General features: G+C 39.7%; 2 protein-coding genes across 5 annotated transcripts in view; one reads left to right on the top strand and one right to left on the bottom strand.

Annotated features, from left to right (window-relative positions):
* The window catches only part of SLC16A10 (solute carrier family 16 member 10), a 117,477-nt gene extending 110,813 nt beyond the window's left edge, over positions 1-6,664 (top strand). Inside the window, exon 6 of the mRNA XM_005684569.3 lies at positions 513-6,664. Coding sequence (XP_005684626.2) covers positions 513-742 — 230 coding nt within the window. The 3' untranslated portion in view covers positions 743-6,664. The remainder of the gene's footprint in view (positions 1-512) is intronic.
* LOC108636724 overlaps positions 1-21,293 on the bottom strand; it is a 36,332-nt gene extending 15,039 nt beyond the window's left edge. For all 4 annotated transcript variants that reach the window (XM_018053067.1, XM_018053065.1, XM_018053068.1 and 1 more), the window contains exon 1: positions 21,089-21,293. Coding sequence is in view for 3 of the 4 variants with exons in the window: in XM_018053065.1 (XP_017908554.1) it covers positions 21,089-21,133 (45 nt within the window). In the remaining variant the exon portion in view is untranslated. The remainder of the gene's footprint in view (positions 1-21,088) is intronic.

Below are 21,361 nucleotides of genomic sequence, written 5' to 3'. Positions count from 1 at the left end.
TTTTTCATCCTCTTAGATTTATAATTTTTCATGATTTTGGATTATAATTTTAAGTAACTTCATGTTATTTCATAAACAGGCCCAAGAAAAGTCTGAAAATGTGAACATTTTGAAGCCTGTGCATATGACAGAGGTTTCAGCTTGGTGGACCGTCCACCTTCAGCCGAAACGAAACAGAACCTTAACACCATGTGTCAGAATACCCAGATGGCCTCTGCAGGGTTTTGAGAAAGCCAAAGCTTGACTGCACGTGTTCTGTCCATGTAACATCTTGGTAGGAAAACCTAGAAGCCTGTCACAGATTTGCAACAAGATTAAAGAAATGACATCTTTTCTTTCCTCCTATCGGAAAAGGTGTATCTTTCAGACCCATTCCCTTAAAAATGTCTGCTCTCTGAGGTGTCTGCATTAGCCTGCTGGGATGAAGATACTAGGTTGGCAGTAGTATGGCTAATCTAAGACCCCAACGGTCATACTTGTTCTCTCTCGGTGACAGTTTTTTCTCTTCCCAGGGTTACTCCGTGACAAGCTGGGCTCCTATAATGTGGCATTCTACCTCGCTGGAATCCCTCCCCTTATTGGAGGTGCTGTCCTTTGTTTTATCCCATGGGTCCACAGTAAGAAGCAAAGAGAGGTCACTAAAACCACTGGAGGAGAAAAGATGGAGAAAATGCTGGCGAACCAGAACTCTCTGTCAAGCTCATCTGCAATCTTTAAGAAGGAATCTGACTCTGTTATTTAATGTCTCATATACCTCCACCAGACTGGACTTGCTTTCAGAAACTGATGCAAGTTTTCCTTTTATATATGAATTGCAAATTCGTTATTTTTTTAATCACATCCTAGTAGCACAATAATTGGGAAGTAGAACCCTCATTACTACAAGAACCATTCGCTGGCAGTGAACAGCTAGCTGTCCGCTATTTCCGTGAGTCTGAGGGCAGAGACTCAGAATGTTTTCATGTACAAGAAAACCTGTCTGAAAGTCAACTATCATGAGAATATGAAGCTCAGTAAAAAAGCAGCTTCCGAAACTGTGAATGCTATTTAGCTTGTACAAATACTTAAAAGTACCTCAAGCTATACTGAAAGGGTTGCGGTTTGATTAGGACTGGAAATATTATTTGTTGTCTCACATTGGTGTGTTTGGTTTTGGTATCTCTGTTTTAATTTCTTCTGCTATTTGGAAACTTCTTACAAAATTTAAGCCTGGATTCTAGATAATATCAGATCGACACAGATTTCAAGCCAGTGTAAAAATTGATTGCCTGCTGTTAAATAAGCTATGAAAGTAAGTTATTCTGACTTGCTCCAGTGTCAAGGGACCTTCTTGGAGCAGGTGCTCACAAGATATTCAGAATCAATATGTGAGATGAACAGGATACTGTTCATAAGGGCAAAACAGTTCAGAAATCAGACATTTCTTCCATTTACATTTTCTCCCTTTGGATTTGCAGTGTGTTTTACTCAAGTTGCCAGAAACACCTCAGATTTCTGAACTGTTTAAGATGTAACAGTAAAATAGAATGGCTGAAAGATATTCTAGCAATTTTAGCTTAGAATTTTTCTGACTTCTGAATTTGTTTCACTAGGACCTGATATTTAAACAAGCATATTATCAAGTTGCAGTTTTAGGCATAAATGGGAAAAAAAAGTCTTTAGGAAGAAAATATCTATTTCTGCTAGAAAGAATTGCTCAAGTTGGTAAAACTTTCTGGCAAAAATTTGCATTCATATATATTTGTCCTAGTGTGTTCCCCTTTAACACTGCCTGTATTTTTTCTATTTATATATAAATATAAGAAAGCAATTAAAGTTTTAAAGATTTAAAGTTAAAACCAAAGTCATGACATGACCTAAACTCCACTAAAAGAAAAAAACAGGAATGGGTCCCTCATACTGAAATTATATTTTAGTACGTTTGTTTCGTATTTAGGTCCTTAAAAATTAATAATGCACAAACTCATATTTAAAGCCCCAATACATACGTATATTAGATCCTCCTCAAATGTGGCTTGCTAACCTAGGAAGAGGCCATCTTTTTTATAAAGCCCCTTCAGGATCAACCTGTTCTTAAATTCTTTGTGCTGAGAGAAATGCAATCTCCCTACTTTTCTTTTCAGCTTGGATCGTTTGTGAAGGGTAAAGTCCTTCCCCTCCTGTCTCAAGCTGAGGATGGAGATGCCAGTAAGACAAATGGGTGTGTAGTTGTTGGTGGGGGAGGAGGGCACTCAGGAGGAAGAGCAAAGTGAGGCTGATAAGTAAACAACTAGAAAACCCAGTAACTTCTTCAGTATCAGCTTTCTCATCTGCAGCCTTGAAGGTTCAGTATAAACACTAAATATGTAATTTATTTATAATAGAGCTTTAAACAATTTTGATCTTAGAGACATTCAGCAACTTACTACACCAAACACAAAGCTGCAACTTACTACTTCCAATACTTCTGCATTTCATATACAAAAGCTATGAATAATCATCAAACCTGCCGCTATAAAATACTTATTTTTTTCTACAGTTTCAGCACAAACTCCTGACTACCCTGTGATTTTACAGAAAGAATAGATCTGAAAAACTTAGTCTGTAAAGACCTTCAGAATGTTTTTCCTTTCATTATTTGGCTGATATTAGGGGGAAAAAGTAATTATCTGAAACTCAGACTTGATCTTGTTTATTTTCCATAGTAAAAGAGCAACATGACAAATATAACTTAGGTCTCAGACTATTGTGTTTGTGTATAATATTACACATATATAGCTTCAGTCTAATGGAACGAATCAAACAGGATCTATAACACTGAGAAGGCTCTACTAAAATAGACTCTAACAGAGAGTGTTGTGCTGTAATAATATAAAGTTAAAAGTATAGAAGATAAGATGCTAAATTACATAAAATGCATATTTAGTAATATGTTGTTTGGTACAAAAAGTTCTAAAAGTCTAAAATATACAACCTAAGAAAAAAATACCAGTATTCACAAAGATCTGTTTTAGGCCAAGGAATGTTACTTTAATCTTTCAAACTAAGGCCTAATTTCTAAAGACTGTTACTTAATTGCAGTAAAGTGACCTGATGGACATCCATTTTGTTGTTGTTGTTGTTGTTGAATCCAAGACACTTTTTTAAAAGAATAGATAAAATCTTTAAAGAACTCAGCAAATTCTCAAATTTAAAAAAGGTTCTGGCATTTGAGGCCAACAGCATAAAAGAAGGGGAGCAATCATTCTGCTTCACACACAGTCCGGATGGGATGTCACTGTAACAGGACGCCCACGGAGCCTCCAGAAACTTCCGGTCAAGGTTACTGCAGTGCCTGTTTCTGGGGTGCGTGCATGTCAGTAATAATGAGCCACCCAGATTACTGATACTATTTTCAAAATTTATCTCTTTGGTCACAGTTGCGATGCTTAGTCTACAGCCCTACCACAAGACCTGTAATTTCTCCTGAAAACTGCACAGTGCTTGCACTGAGCTTCAGATTCTGTTCATAAATAGAAATAAGACTTCATTTGTATTTCACGATCGGACGTTATCTGTTTATACATGTTTGCAGATGATCCCATGGACTCTGTCCAAGTATGGGGGAAAAATGCCATCAGCTTCAACTTCCCACACTTTTAAAGTAAATGGACACTTAGTTGTAAACATATGTTTACTTCTGGTAATTATACTCCTTTAACTGCACTTAACATTTAAATTCATGCCACTGTTATTTGTAAGCTGTCCCATGTTCAGATAACCTGATGATAAATAAGGCTGAACAGAAAATGTGTTAAGAGATAGAGGTAGGCACCCTATAGCATGGGTGGGACTGAAGACTTCCTGGTGGCAAACTTTCATGCCCTTTCATGCCTCTTTTTATACTGTCTTTATCATTCTTTTGCCCTTTCTTCCCTGCATCCTTCAAAAACCTGCTGAAGAGTCAGTGACTATCCTTGCTTAGTTCCACTGGTTGCTTAGTTGCAGTACTTACTGGTCCTGGTGATTTCAGAGGGTGGAACCCCATCCAATTTTGTGTAACCTAAAGAATGGCTTGCTCTCAGTTTTCAACTTAGAGTTCTAATGGTACACTGGAAAAAAAATTATAATGGGTTGGGGAGTCAGAAGTCTCATATAATTGTCAACTTTTGTGTTAACATATAAAACTTTAAATATTTCAGGTAAATGCTTTGAGAGGAAAGTATGTTAAGTTCTTAACATATTTTCAGAGCATACTTTTTTTAACTTTGATTTTCATATTCCATTAAAGTTTTGCTAAATTGTAGCCCTGAGAACATACCCTGGAGGATGCCTGGGAATCTAGTAGGCCTCTGGGATGCAGTCTCTCATGAATCTGCTTTAGGCCTGGGTTACAATTTACGGTGAATGGTATTAAGAGTAAGTTCCCAGCGTCTAGAGATATGGATGTAAAGTATGAGCAAATTAGCTCTAAAATTAAAAAATATGTGAATAATTTAAATACATATTAAAAACTATTCACAAGTTTTCAAACTGAAAACCTCATTGTTGCTGCAAGGAGGGAGCAAATAACAAGGTAGACAGCAGCAACAGACGCTTCCAGGCTCACTGAGTGTGTGACAGTCGCAGCCAGGTTTCACCACTTTACTTGTTGACAGAGACTCATGCTTTGTTTCAAAAATACACTGCAAGTGATAGGCTACAATTTTCAAGAATAAAGGGCCAAATCCCCATAGCTAACTGTGAAGCCTGCACACAACATAAGACTCATTATTACCAAACTACCATAAACAGGGATTTTTATCAGATGACTGCTTAGGACCCATGAAACAATTCATTGCCACACCTCTGAATCACTCAAACCTTGATATTTGGGATACAGTAGCCTACTTTAGCTTTAAAAATTAATAATTTTAAAACATAAACATTAATTACCTTGGCCTCTATACATTCAAGGAAATTTCCCATGGTACTATTTTTTTTTGACAGATATAAAATAGGAGGCTACCTCATTTATGAAACAAGGTTTCTGTTTTTTATTAGTATGCTGGAAAGACCGTGAGAATGAAATGAGACCTTCTCAAGTGCTGGGTCATGACACTCAGCTTTGTCACGGCAGCCCGCCTACCTCAGCCTTTGGGGTCTACCTAAAAACCCAGCGTAATCAGTTCCTGCATAATCAGTGATTGAATGGTGATTCTGGAGACTAAAAGGCAAGGGAGTGTAGGCTGTTAAAGGGGGTTGAAATACCAGTAAAACAAAATGTGTTTTGTTCCTATAAATAGTATTTAAAAGGAAAAAAAATGGAATATTAACTAATATGGCCTGTGGATAATCTGAAAAAGGAAAAAAAAAAAAGAGATGAACCTTATAACCTATATACCATAATGAACAGTTGCTAAAACGCGTCATGAATGGCTTGTACAAATTACACCGGCAGCTTGACGACGAGGTCCTGTTTTCATGTTTTCTTTGGCAGGAAGATGGATGATCACTGACAACAGATTGTATGCTTGTGCCTTAGCCTTAGAGCCTCCATGTTAAACTCCTGTAAGAAACACTCCTTTCCAAGTGGATCAGGGACTGTGGCAGTGAGCTTTCATCTTACTGGAGTTTTTGAAAATGCTACCACTGAGTGTAGCGATAGTATAGGGGTTAATCCACAAGTTCCCAATCTAATGAAAGAGGTTTCTCGCCTTTCAGTATGGTGGCCTATAAGAAGAGTATTTTGGAGTTGAATGTCACTAAGCATGCATGTGATATCACTATGTACACAAAACAACATTTAGAAATCAATACCAGATAATATTTTCAGTATCTGTTGGTTATTAAGAGTGAATCTGTTAAATATGTGTGTAAACACATAAACCTTTTCTGTTATCTTCACCAAATGTAATCTTCTATAGGAGGTTCTACAATGCAAGACAGTGGTAGGTCAACATATCTGTCGTAATTTAGTCTATACTGGAATATTATTTCAGGGACCCAGGGTTTGTTATCCAGACTGCTGTATTTTCACCCCAGCCTATGAGGCCCAGGGTTTCTTACTGAGTGCTGTATTCTCACCGCAGCCTAGGAGACCCAGGGTTTGTTATCAAGTGCTGTATTCTCACCGCAGCCTATGAACTGACTGTATTTGGTGCCTTTTTTTTCCTACCAGAGAAAGATTAGATCAGGATTGGTGCTAAATTTCATGTTCTTTGCAAAATAATTTTTTTCTTTTTAAATATATATAATTCAATAGGAAACATATATGTCTGGCAGTATTATGCATGTTACATTTTGTAGATATATCTGAGGGAAAACCCCTCCTAATAAAGGAATTATTGAGTTCAAGTCTACTAAAAAATATGTAATTTTTGTTAATACAGAAGGCATTAGGGTACAAAACTCAAAAAAATGATCACCAAATGAAAACTTAATGATGAACACAGCCCCCAAAGATAATGACTAAAGAAAAAGTCCCTGGGCAATGTTGCTAGCATGAAGTTAGCTATTCAAAGTATTCTGTAACTCTTATGTGAAAAAAAAGTCATATTTTATTATATATATAGTTATATATATATGCGTGTGTGTATGTACTATATACACACATACACACAAAATAGCTTTCTGTTGGGCTTAAGGAGATAATTTAAGCTGTTTTTTTGGGCTTAGAGTTTTGGGAGCCATCAATCTTAAAACCTGGACAATGAGTTACTTAAAACAAAATGAAACCCGACATAAAGTATCATTGTCCATCTTTCAGATTTAACATAGAGAAATTAGATTAGAAACAACTGTGTCTGGGTCAGAGTCAGCAAATCAGACCTGTGATTGGGTCTGAGCATCATGGTCCTGGCTGACTGTGTGACACGCACCAGAACTCTACCCCAGATTCCTTGCAGGTCTCCGAGTCCCTAACGTACCTGTGAGTAGGATTCAGAGGAAGTGGGGACCACAGATTTGTATTTAACCTTGCTGTCTTTATAGATGTTGCCTTAACTCTATTTTTGTGACGCTATTACAAATATAAGTTAGAAAAATACTATCGTTTTTCTAATTAGCAAAACCAAACATTTAGAATCCACTAGAATATACTGGATTCACTGTTAACTAATGATAATTCCATTCTACTGTTAACATGATTTGAATGTAAGAGAATGGGGCCTGTTGACCGGAAGTTACAGAGGGAGGAGACTGGGATTGACATATACATACTATTATGTACAACAGGACCTACTGATAGCACAGGGGACTCTACTCAATACTGTAACGACCTATATGGGAGAAGTCTAAACAGGATGTATTTATGTATGTGTATAACTGATTCACTGTGCTGTAGAGCAGAAACCAGCACAACACTATAAACCAGCTAAAAAAGAAAGGCTACAGTGGAGTGAGAAGAAACACCCCCTTAGTAATAACTTCTCATGTAACTGTTATAATATTGTGGTTTCAGAACTAAAACATTATTAAGACATTGCCCAATGCTTGATAAATCTGCATTTTGTCATTCTGTTCTCCTGCAAGTTTATTTTAGCTTGAAAGTTACAGCTATGACAGACTAAACCCTGCAGTATTACTGAGAGAGAGCTTGGATATTTTAAGTATCTCCTGATAGGCACTTTTTTTTGTCAACTTGTTTTAATGTTTAACTGAAAACTAATTTTTAAATTATTTTGCATATTTTCAAAGTTAGGAAAACATGTTTGACCTTAGACATCAAAACCAGATTATTCCGAGTGCATGCTGCAGAGTCACTCTGCTCTGTCTACACAGGATGCCATTTTTGGCACAGTAGTTGTTTAAATATAGGTCACTTACGTGAAATGATTATGCTGGGTTTGATCAGTGTGCAGTGTTTCAGTAATTGCCTTTTAAAAAATTTTGTGTTTCTTTTTAAAGAGTATAATTTATAATTGATTTTTTTTATAATGTGCAATTTAATATAGATAACCTAAATCTTTTTAATGAAAAAAAGCTTTGTAATCATTTGGAGGATAAAATCATTTTACTGTGAAACAATGTGATGTTCTCAGTTAATAAAAATTTTTAAGCAAATGTCTATAAGGCTTTGTGCTTATCTTTATGAAATTCCCTGGGGAGGTGGAGGGGGGCAGGAAAAATTACTCAAGGGAAGGAAATAGTGTGTACTGAATAAAAGAAATAAGCTGTAAGCTTTTAAAGCTTCTATATGTATTTCAAGTGTGTTTGGGTATTGTTATTTCTCTAGGGGAGGCAGACATAAACCACAAGCACTGGATAGTCCAGAAAGAATTTCTATTTGACATTCTTTTTTTTTTTTTTTTTTTTTGCAGTTGACTTAAATTATTGCTTCTTTTACTTACACTGAATAAACTTATTAAATTCAGCTGGTACTAAGTGATCTATTTCTCACTGACAATTTCAGGGGGTGATCAAGACCAGGCTGGAGGTTTTTTTTTTTTTAAATTTCCTACTATTATGGATTACCCACTTGGAGAAAAACTGATTGCAGTCAGAGGATGTTTATTATCTGATAAGACCCAACTACAAAGCAAGTCACTATTGATGTTCAATGGTGCTAAATACATTTTACACATCAATGTGAAATTTGCAATATGTCATTGAATCTATTAATTTATTTATATGCCTGCAAATAAGTACCAGATGTGCAGGCGATCCTAAGCAGGATAAACTTCACTCTCTTGAGAAAATAGTTTTTATAGGAAAAAAATAGAATTCTAATGTATATAGAAAACAAATTTTCTAGAGGCATAACTCAAAGAATTATCATAGTATCATACTTCTAGGGTTTAAAATTCTTTTGTTGTTTAGTTGCCAGTTCAGTTCAGTCGCTCAGCCATGTCCGACTCTTTGCGACCCCATGAATCGCAGCACGCCAGGCCTCCCTGTCCATCGCCAACTCCCAGAGTTCACTCAGACTCATGTCCATCGAGTCAGTGATGCCATCCAGCCATCTCATCCTCTGTCGTCCCCTTCTCCTCCTGCCCCCAATCCCTTCCAGCATCAGAGTCTTTTCCAATGAGTCAACTCTTCGCATGAGGTGGCCAAAGTCCTGGAGCTTCAGCTTTAGCATCATTCCCTCCAAAGAAATCCCAGGGCTGATCTCCTTCAGAATGGAACAACTCTCTTGTGACCCCCATGGACTGCAGCCTGCCAGCTCCTTTCCCCATGGGATAGTCTCCTACAAATGAACCTAAATTCAAAAGTTCTCTTTTAAAACCCTTAAGAGACACCAGTGTTTTCTTAAAACATACAGAAACAGGAAACTCACTACCCTAGAGGATGGTCTACAATATAAGAGGGCCCTCTTGCCTTCCATGCTCAGCATCCAGCCCTACCACCCGTCCTTGACTCAGCTGCCTGTCAGCCTCCCTGGTCACTCCTACACACCCATCACACTAGCACATGACTTTTGGTTCAATGTTCAGTATTCACATGGAGCAACTTTATTTCACTCAGCCTTAACAGAGACACTTGGAACCTTGTCTTCTCTGGAAGTTGCTTCATCTTTGGAACCTTCAGTACCACTATCCTGGTCTCTTACCACAGCTGATCACTTCATTCACTCTCGCTGACTTCCCTTGGCCTGCTCCTCAACTTTGCGATCTTCCCATTAACTTCTCCCCTCCCAATCCCCATCCTCTCTCGACCAATCACATCTCTTCAGTCTTTACTTCATTTTTCTAACCCTTAACCCTGGGTCTGGCAAAACTCCAGTAAGCTCCCTGAATATTCAGTTCACTAGCTGTCCCGTATCTCCCTCAACCCCAAATTAAACACTTCCAGCTTCCTTCCTCAAACTGTCTCTCTTCCCTCTTTTCTAACATCAGTTTTTCCCCTCTACAGGATCATTTCCATGGGCATATGCATATATATGCTATTCTTTGTTGCATTTTGGTGGTGGTGGTGGGTTTGTGGAGCGGGAACGATTTCTTTTAAATTCACATGCCCCTTGCAGCTATTGCCTCATTTCTTTCCATGTATTTACAATAGAAAAAAAAATTCTTGAAACAATTCCTACTCTCTCCAATTTCATCTCTGCTATTCTCTTTTGAATCTGCTCCAGCAGGATTTTGCCCCTGCCACTCCACTGAAACTGCCCATCTCAAAATTACCACTGACATCCACACCCCAAAATCAAATAGTCATTTTTCAGCCCTGGTTTTATTCGAATGATCAGCAGCATGTGTTACAGGGAATCCGTTCCTGATCTCTGAATCAGCATTCCAGGATAACACACCTACCTGGTTAGTCTCTGATTTCTAGCCATTCCTTCTCAGTTGGGTTTGCTAGGTCCTGCTCATCTAACCTCTAATGCTGGGAATCCATCACGGTTTAGTTCCTGAACCTCGTCCTACTCTGTCTCCGCTCACTCCCTGGGTGGTCTCATCCTTTCTCATGACTTGAATTACCACCTAAATGCAGATGGAGCATATATCTCTCTCACCCAAAACTGAGCTCCTGATATGCTGCTCTCTCATTTCCGTTAATGACAACTTCATTTTGCTAGTTGTTCAGGGAAAAACTTTGGAGTTATCCTTAAGTCCTCGTCTCTCACCCACTTCCAGCCTACTAGCAAACCCTACTGGTTCTACTTCCAAACTATATCCAGAATTTTTTCCCCCACTTCTACTATCCCCACCTGCTGAAAAAAGAAGAAATGCCTGGCATAGGGTAAGTACTCAACAATTACTTGTTGAATAAATGAATGGTTTCCCAACATGTTAGTATCAGCCTATCAACTTACTCTGCCTAGGAATATTTCACTAGAGGAGTCAGCCAGTGCAGCTGGAGTGAGGCAGCAATACCACGATCAGGACTGGGGAGAACCTGGATGGCCCCAAGTAAAGGAGAGGGCCCACAGAGTTGGGAGCTTTGATTCTATATGTGGGGCTTTTGAAGAAGGAAATGGCAACCTCACTCCAGTACTCTTGCCTGGGAAATCCTGTGGACAGAGGAGCTGGTGGGCTACAGTCCATGGGGTTGCAAAAGAGTTGGACACAACTTAGTGATTAAACAATAACAACGGGGCTTGAACAGGTAAGTAAATAGATTGCAAATAAAAAGAGCCAGGTTTCTACCACAGGAGAAGGGAGATACATATCCGGAGAGGTGGAAGGCTGGAATAAACACTGCAGTGATGGACTGCTGCTGCTGCTGCTACGTCGCTTCAGTCGTGTCCGACTCTGTGCGACCCCATAGACGGCAGCCCACCAGGCTCCCCCGTCCCTGGGATTCTCCAGGCAAGAGCACTGGAGTGGGTTGCCATTTCCTTCTCCAGTGCATGAAACTGAAAGGGAAGTCGCTCAGTCGTGTCCGACTCTTCATGAGCCCACGGACTGCAGCCCACCAGGCTCCTCCGCCCATAGGATTTTCCAGGCAAGAGTACTGGAGTGGGGTCCCATTCCCTTCTCCTAGGACCAGCAAACTCTAGCGTCTATGCACAACACATGCACGTAGATGTGTGTAGATGTGTGTTCACACGTATGTTCCCACCTCCATCCACTGAGAAGGGACAGTGGCATCCCAGAAGCAATGAGTGTGTCCCCATATTCAACCTTGTATCAGCAGAGACTCAGATGATAGATATTTGGCTAAAGATAGGCCCCTGTATATATTTTAAATCTAAATTATAATGCTGGCATGATGGAGTCAAAGAGGACACTCATAGAAAGCCTTCTAATTTTATAGAAAGAGAAAAGCTTTTCTTCAGACATTAAAGAAGAATAAAAAGCAGGGACAATCCCCTGATCCACAGATAATTGCCTGCATCATTACATTGTCCATTAAAACACTTGTCTGTGAAAATGTTTTGTGAAAGTGAGGAAATATACAATTTTCCAACATACTTTTCTAACTTCCTGACTTTTTACTGATGTTGTCAGGTAAAAAAAAAAAAAAATCAAACTGGCTTAAGTCAAAGGGTGAAAAGTTCAGGTGCAGTCTGAAATCAGACGGCTAGGATCTAGGGTCAAAGGACGTCATGGGAGCTATAGCCTTGCCATCTCCCGACTACTTATTTTCCTGTAGGCTTAATTCAGGTAAAAACTTAATTCTTCCCAACGACTCTAAGCTATCCTTTTCATCAACTCCAGCAGGAAAAAAAATGCTCTTATCCAATATTTTGGACAAATTCCTGGGACTGAAACATACTGGCCCAGCATAGGTCAGGAGCCCAGCTCTAAACCCATCGTTGAGGCTGGAAGACGGAATATGCCGCTTCAACCAGGCCTCAGCCTCAGGCTACCTGAAGCTGGCTAGTGCTCAACCCACTTCATGGAACAAGAGGAGAAGTAGGCTCCCTTCTAAGAAAACTGGGGTTCTCTTGTCTGAAAAAGGGATGAATAGATTCTGGGAAGGCATAATAGCAGAAGTTTACCACATATATCAGTTAATAAAATTCTACATTTTTTTTTTGATGAATGTACAATTATCTCATGAGACAGACGAACAATTAATTTGGTGCAACTCTATTATTGGCTATCTGGAGTAGCTTCATTGTTCCACAATAATAAACACTCCCGTTATGAACAAACTAATAGCTAAATTTTTATGCTCATCTTTATTTCCTTTAGGCTGGACTCCTAGTAGTGGGATTTCTAGGTGGAAGGACAAGTACTTTCGATTTTTACTGTTTTACTGAATTGCATTACTATGTGTTTTCTCTGTACCTTTGTAACACTAGGTATGATTATTTTATAACACTAGGTATGATTATTATTTTTAGGATTATTTTTAAAAATCCTAAAATGTGAAAAATTTATAGGTTAAAAAAAAACCCCTCATTGTAAATGTCCGTTTTTGTTTGTTTTCCAACTACGATAAAATCTACTTAACATACCGTTTACCATTTGAACCATTTTAAAGTGTGTTGTGGCATTAAGTTCACTCACACCGTCGGGTAACCGTCACTAGCCGTCTCCTGAATGCTGCAGTCATCCTGAACTGAAACTCTGCACCCGCTCAACACCAACTCCCCTCCCTGCCTCCCCTCGGTCCCTGTCAACCGCCATTCTATTTCTGTCTCTGTGGATGTGATCATGCTGTGCTGTTGTGCTGTGCCGAGTCGCTCGGTCGTGTCCGACTCTTTCTGACCTCAGGGACTGTGGCCCGCCAGGCTCCTCTGTCCAGGGCAATCTCCAGGCAAGAATACTGGAGTGGGTTACCATGCCCTCCCTCCAGGGGATCTTCCCACCTCGGGGATCAAACCCAGGTCTCCCCTACTGCAGGCAGATTCTTCACTGTTGATCACGCCAGGTGCTTCATATAGTGGACACATACGGTATTTGTCCACGTTTGCATTTTTATGACTAATTAGTGTAAATATTTTTTCATAAGCTTCTCAGCCATGGCATTGTTTCTTTGGTGTATTATGTTATTATCCGTTGTCTATTTTTCTATTGAGGGGTTTTTCTCTTTCTTATTGGTTTGTGAATGAAAATCGCTCAGCCATGTCCAACTCTTTGCAACCCCATGGACTGTACAGTGGATATACAATACTGTATACAATATATAATATATTGCATATATATACAATATACAGTATATACAATACTGTATATTGGAGTGGATAGCCTTTCCCTTCTCCAGGAGATCTTACCAACCCAGGGGTCAAACCCAGATCTCCTGCATTGCAGGCAGATTCTTTAGCAACTGAGCTATCAGGGAAGCCTATCGGTTTATAAGCGCTCTTCGTTATATTATGTGAGACTCTAATAAGCATTGGTAAAAGTTTCCCCAGTTTGTCTTTTTACATTTTTTTTCAAATTAAAGTTTTCACTTTTATAGACTCTCTCATTGCTTATATGTTTAGTAAGGCCTACCCTTATTATGTAACTATATTTTAAAATCTCTTTTAAAATTTTTACAGCTTCATTTTCACATTAAATCTGTAAACTGTGATTTATTTTTGAAGTATGAGGGAATGACAACCCACCCATTGCAATTATTTTGATGTGCAAGCTAGGTCCTCCTGGATCACAGTGTGTACCTGTTCCTGTGAATCATGTTGAGATTGGATCTTTGTTATGGACCTAGTGGCAATAGAGAATGGTTGTCATGGGTCTTAAGGAGAAGGAAACTTTTTTTTCAAGGCACCTGTCCCAGGTGACATTATCACAGTTTTTAAACAGACTAATTTTTTTAGATACTAGACAGCAAGTAGCTTTCATTGGTAAGGGAATTTCTGCCACCTAGCAATGACCATCCTTGATCACTGTATGTCTATAAATGTTTTGAAGCTTAAGAACAAAGGTAGTTCACACGTGAATTTCTTACCACATACAAACTTTTACTATGAGGCCTCTTGTAAAAGAATACCGTATCTAGAATCCTAATAGCGTACAATAGAAATGTTACTGTCTTCTGTTGCTCCTGTGAGAGAACACTCTTTGCCAAGCTTTGAGGCTGACATTTGACATGAGTAGTTTTCAACTGAAGCCTTATGGTACTCAGAGGGTACTCTGGAAATCTGTGAGGGTGTCAGTTAGTGGTCAGGTGTCAGAGATGCTAGATACCCTAGCATGTATATGGTTGGATACAATGCTGCATAGTCCCACACACTGTCAACTTTTGAATGTCCTGCTAAGTATTCATTGAGTGAAAAAAGCTTGCTTTTAAGTATCTGAGCTTAGATTCTAACTCTCTTGTACATGTAAACACAAAATTTTTTGCACGGTTTCATTAAACACCAAATTTGCCGAGAACATAAACTATTATGTAACTCAAGGGATCACTAAGTTTGGTTTTAGTTAGAACTTTACCAAGAGTGGGTCTTCATTTTGGAAAATCATCAAAGGAATGGCACTCATGGTATTTGAGTAGTCAGTACTCAAGTTCTCTAACACAACTTGAGTCTGCACCTATAATGTGGCATTCCTAGCAATTTGTCTATAAGAATATACTTAGTCTTCATTAATTATAGAGAAGTACCAATATTCAATTGAATATTTCAAGTTGGCTTTTATATCTTTGCCCACAAATGAACAGTTACTGTATGCTCATTTTGTTAACATGTTTTTCTCTAGTGAAGCAATGAAACCATCAAAATTATGTGACCACTTTACAGGGAAGCATGGTGAAAAGTTGGCAAAGACAATAGCATCCTTCTGACATAAGACACTCTGAAAAGTTTGAAAACTGTCTTACTATTTACTGGAAGGTATAACAAATTTTTCCTAATCAGAAAGACAGTTTCATTATTTCTTTCAGAATAACACAAATGATTGCAAAATGCAAGCTTCGTGACATTGGTCTTGGTAATGTCAATGAATTCCATGAATTCAGTCATTCCATGACTAGGACACCAAAAGTACAGGCAACAAGAACAAAAATAAACAAGTGCAACTGTATCAAGGTAAAAAACTTCTGCACAGCGAAGAAGACAATCAGGGTGAAAAGGTAACCTACAGAATGGGAGAAAATATTTGCAAACCATATATGTGAGAAAAGGTTAATCTCTAAAATAAATGAGAACTCCTACAACTCCTGTGGTACCTGCTGTTAACAGTAACGTACTGTGCACTTAAGCATTTGTTAAAAGGAGGAATGAAGCAACCCTAGACGAATCTGCAGCCATCTACAGGCAGAACCTGAAATTTTAAGAAGTCTTACAAATGATGATACTGTTTGATATTCTGTGTTAGTGGTTGGACAAAATAGTTAAGCCTTTTAAATGGTTTTAGTTTCCTTATTTGTAAGCTGGGACTAGTAGTAACTACTTTTCAGCTGACAGTTATGTGGAAAGTGCTTCAAGGTTTTATACGCTCCAACAAGTAGTAGCATGGTATGTGTACATGTGTATATGTGTGAGTATGTGCTTTTCCCTAAATGTTTAACAGTAAAATCACCTTTAAAAAGGAAATATAGGTCCATAACCACTTCTCTGGCAGCCTTGGTTGCACGTTTCAGAATCCAGTTGTTTTTTTTTTAATTATGGGAAGGTACTATAGCAATATATTGTTGATTACATAATACTCCCAATGGGATACATAATCAAACATTAATATCACATTCCCACCAAATAAATAAAAAATCATAAACAGCCTCATATCAGCTTGGGTCAGGTTTTACTGCCGATTGAGTTTTTTTTTTTTTAACTAAGTATTAAGATTTCATTGTATTGGGTCTTTGTTGCTGTGTGCGGGCTTTCTCTAACTGTGGTGAGTGCGGGCTCCACTCCAGCTGTGCGGCACCAGCTTCTCTTGTTCTGGAGCCTGGGCTTCGGTAGGTGTGTCACGGGGGCTTAGCAGCTGTGGCTCTCTCTCGAGTCGGGGATCAGTGGTTGTGGCGCATATGTTAGCCTGTTTTTCTCTGCAGAGTCTACAGTAGTCATACTCTCACTTTTGGTTGCTTTGTTTTTATGATCCTGATATATTGATTTTGGCTAATAATAGTACAGTACAGCAAAGATTTCATCTGATCAGCACAGGCTAGGAGAACATTATGACAGTAGATTCAGAGAGTCCTGCAGCCCTGTTACAACGCATCCAGCTAAAGAAAATTTTAAGTTTATATTTTTAAAAAGAAATTAAGAATCAGTAACTTTTGATTTTTAATAAGTTAATTCCATCAAACAGACACCAATATTAGGTCCTTTCAATGCTCTTTCTAACTTTTCAAAATACATAGCACAAACATGAAAGTTATCTTACTGAAATTAAATCTTTGAGTTGGTTTTAACAGGCTGGGCTTTTAGTGATGAGGTTAAAGAATGATTGTTTAGTGTACTGATAGAAATAGTTATGATGACACCTACTTTTTCATGATGCACTTTAAGCACTGATGAAACTTATCTGAGAATAAAGATTAAATAGGTCCTAATAGTGATATATAGTCCCTAATCATAATCCAATTTCTCATTCTTGTCCAAAATAAAATTTTAAGTTGAAAGATGAAAAATCTGCCTCCCTGTTGCCATTTCACAAATATGCCAAGGTAGTATCTTACTAGCCACTATTGCTGCTGCTGCTAAGTCGCTTCAGTCGTGTCCGACTCTATGCGACCCCATAGATGGCAGCCCACCAGGCTCCCCCGTCCCTGGGATTCTCCAGGCAAGAACACTGAAGTGGGCTGCCATTTCCTTCTCCAATGCATGAAAGTGAAAAGGGAAAGTGAAGTCGCTCAGTCGTGTCCAACTCTTCACAACCCCATGGACTGCAGCCTACCAGGCTCCTTCGTCCACAGGATTTTCCAGGCAAGAATTCTGGAGTGGGGTGCCATTGCCTTCTCCAATATATGTGTTAGTATACTGTATTGGTGTTTTTCTTATTGTGATTTTGATTTGCATTTCTCTAATAATGAGTGATGTTGAGCATCTTTTCATGTGTTTGTTAGCCATCTGTATGTCTTCTTTGGAGAAATATCTGTTTAGGTCTTTTTTCCCACTTTTGATTGGGTTGTTTGTTTTTCTGGCATTGTGTTGTATCAGCTGATTGCATATTTTGGAAATCAATCCTTTGTCAGTTGTTTCATTTGTTATTATTTTCTCCCATTCTGAGGGTTGTCTTTTTACCTTGCTTACAGTTTCCTTTACTGTGCAAAAGCTTTTAAGTTTAATCAGGTCCCACTTGTTTACATTTGTTTTTATTTCTGTTACTCTAGGAGGTGGGTCATAGAGGATCTTGCTTTGATTTATGTCATCGAGGGTTCTGCCTATGTTTTCCTCTAAGAGTTTTATAATTTCTGGTCTTACATTTAGGTCTTTAATCCATTTAGCCACTAAGACCCAGATATTTATTTTCTTCATAAATTGTCATAGATGTTGTAAAATATCCATTTTTCCCCCAAGGGAATCAAAACTATATTTATTCAAAGAAAGGCCCATCAGTGTTTTTATTTTTCTTGAATTGTCTTATGAAAAAAAAAATTATCCTCAGTAATGGTCTAAAGAGAAACCTGCATGAAGCAATGTCCTATTTTAATCACCTCTTTTTAAAAAATGGTGGTGAGTGACCTCTGGAGGCAAGTGGAGAAAGTATCCTGCTGCTTTCTGGAGTGAAGTGGGTAGAATGAGAAAGCAGATCTTTCCCTTTGAGGAAAAAAAAAAATTATTTTGATGTTTAATTAGGGTGAATTAAAACATTTAACTTTAAAATTAGTTTACTGAACCTCAATGCAGGGAAGCCTGGAGTGATGCAGTCCATGGGGTCGCAAGGAGTCAGACACAACTTAGTGACTGAACAACAGCAACAACAACCCTCAATTCAATTACATAATATTTATAAAGTATATAATACAATGCCACAGGGGAGAGAGAGACGTAAGGTCCATACTTTCCATCTTACTGAGCTTACTATCTCCTAGGGAGCTAAAAGTAAGTGTTGAAACAACCGTAACACAAGCTAGAATGTTTAGAACATTCAGGGGTAGCGTGGCTACACAGGAATTCAGATTTTTGGTTAGGCTGTTCAGAAAAAGTCTACCACATTCAACAAACAGTTACTGAAGACATATTGTGTCCCAGGCACTATGCTAAAGACTAAATCAGACATAATCACCTTCCTTTGGGCATTCCTGGTATAAAAGGGAAGTTGACACATAAATGGGAAAATTCTGTATTTATGGACTCATGCCTAATTCTAATAGGCCACTGGCTACTTCACACAGAATTTTCCTATTTATGTGTCAGAGGGGAACTAAAACAGAGCAGAGACGAAGAGGAGGGTCAGAAGAGGCTTCCCAGAGGAGGTGACACACCTCAGCTGACTCTGCAGACTGAAGACAGCGAGGCAGAGTGCTGGTTCAGCACTGGTGCCCGAAGCCTGCTCCAGCCCATCTCCACTCATGATGAAATACAGACAGAAAGTGCTCGAGGACTGTGAAAAGTCAACAAAGGAGCGGGGAATCGAGACTTGGAGAAAAGAAACCTGCAAGGCAGTGAACTGCCTGGCTTTCCCTGCCTCTTTTTTCTTGTAGCTGTGTTCTGAGTAGCTAAAACTCTGATGGAAACCCCATCTTTATGGTCCAACGAACTGAGAAATGGAGACTCTGTGGACTGGAAAGTGAGTGGGGAGGGGAGGAAGGGAGAGCTAGAAAAGGTGACCCCTAAAATTTGGTGTATGAACCATCTAAGCCCCTTGGGTTTGCCCCTGTGCATGTGAGAGGCCCCAAGCAGCACAGCAACAGCTCTGACGACTGGTCTGAGAGGTAAACCACTGCCCAAGTCTCAGATGATCCCGGGAATGCTGCATGTTCAGGACTGGCCCAGAGCAGCACAGCACGGACTTTGACAACTGAACTGAGATTGGCACCGTCACCCACAGAAGGCTATAGGAAACTTGCAGCCTGAACTTAACCAGGTTGATGGCCTGCTTAAAGAAACATTCTCCAGAGGATTTTAACAGGACCCAGAGTCTGCACAGTGTAACTGACTTATGTCCAGGATACAATACAAAATTACCTGTCATACAAAAAATCTAGGAAAACGTGACCAAATTCCAAGGGGAAAATGACAAGCAATAGACACAAACTCTGAGATAACACAGTTGCTAGAATTTTCAAACACTCTAAAGCAGCTATTATATGCTCCAGGAGGTAAAGATGAATGTAAAGATAGGCATCTTTAGCAGAGAAAAAGAAACTATGAAAAAGAACCAGGTGGGAATTTTGAACTGAAAAGTACAATAACTGAAATAAATTCACTGGATGGGTGCAACATACTTGAAGATAAAGAAATCAACAGTGCTTATCTAAACTCAAGAGGTGCTGCTGCTAAGTTGCTTCAGTTGTGTCCGACTCTGTGCGACCCCATAGATGGCAGCCCACCAGGCTCCCCCGTCCCTGGGATTCTCCATGCAAGAACACTGGAGTGGGCTGTCATTTCCTTCTCCAATGCATGAAAGTGAAAGTGACATCGCTCAGTCCTGTCCGACCCTTAGCGACCCCATGGACTGCAGCCAACAGGCTCCTCTGTCCATGGGAGTTTCCAGGCAAGAGTACTGGAGTGGGTTGCCATTGCCTTCTCCAAATTCAAGAGCAGAGGTGGAAACAACGGCTAGGAAAAAAAAAGGAACATGAGCAGCAAGGACCTTTGTGACTGTATCAAAAGGTCTAATGTATAAGTCATTTAGAGTCTCAGAAGGAGAAGAGAAAGAAATGGAGGCAATCTGGATTTGCCCTTAGCAATCTGGACCTAATCTACCTCTCCCATATCATATCTTATTCTTTTTAATATATATATATATATATGCCTTTTGTTTCAACTCCATTAAACTTAGAGACATATTCCCTGACTCTGAAATCTAAAACAGGTTCTCTTAAGTCATAGCACCTGTACTTTCTGATGTACATGGGGAAAGTGCTTAATGACCAAATCGATGAAGTTGGGCTGCAAGGGAAATGATGACACTCAGGTGTGGTATAATTGGGAGCCTACCATGGATGAGCTAAGGATTAATTAGGTGGAAAAGAATACTCCAGATAGACAACAAAGAGAAATACACTTTTGGTCTGTCTGGTCAAGGAGCAAAAGGAGACAAAAAACTAAAGTGGGATACAGAATATAAGGTTTTCCCTTTTCCGCTGGTATAATCTTATCCAGTTCAGTGCTTAATGCTCACTCGTCTCCGACTCCCTGCGACCCCAAGGGGTGCAGCCGGCCAGGCTTCTCTGACCATGGAACTTTCCAGGCAAGAATACTGGAGTGGGTTGCCAATTCCTACTCCAGGGGATCTACTCAGCCCGGGGATGGAACCTGCGTCTTCTTAATTCGGGGATTCTGCAAATCGATGCCCTGCTCCACTTCCTTACAACAATGGAAATATTTGTAGAGATTGGGGCGAGAGTGTGCTGGAAACCGCAGCTTTGGCTCCAGATTTCTTTTTTGAGCTAGTATTACACTGTTTATGAACAGCCACTGATTCGCTCACTGACCTTGGGCAAGTTGTTACTATGACTCCACCCTCCTATCTGTAAAACCAGGATAATATGGAATTTAGAGTGTTGTTAAGAGGATCAATTGGGATCATACACGTGAAAGTTTACATAGTGGCTCAACAAATGTAGACTGACAGGTGAACGACAGAACTCAAACGAACTAGGGCAGAACTTTTATAAACTTGCATAAGAGAGAGATCTTGGGGGTTCCCTCGGCCCCACCCGCCCGCCCCACGAGGAGACCCAGGGAGCGGGCGCGAAGCCATACCTTGCGTTTCTCGGCCAGCAATTCCTCGTGACGGCTCGGCTGCATCTTACCTCCTAACTCGTCCCAAGCTGCAGCTTCAGCTCGCTCCGCCACGGGGCGCCCGCCTGCAGGGCCTCTGTGGGCTCAGCTAAGTGTGATGCGGAGGCCTGAGAGAGACGTCGGGTCTCCTGGGCAACCACATCAACTTCCGGTTTGGGGAGAGGCCGCGGTTGGCGAGAGGCCACATTTCCGCCACGTGATCTGCGCAGGCGCCCTGCGTGAGGGAGGGCGCGC

The sequence above is a fragment of the Capra hircus genome, chromosome 9, assembly GCF_001704415.2.
Source record: "Capra hircus breed San Clemente chromosome 9, ASM170441v1, whole genome shotgun sequence".
NCBI classification, from domain to species: Eukaryota; Metazoa; Chordata; class Mammalia; order Artiodactyla; family Bovidae; genus Capra; species Capra hircus.
The sequence above is the reverse complement of the archived record's forward strand: the minus strand, read 5'-3'. Positions and strand labels throughout refer to the sequence as shown.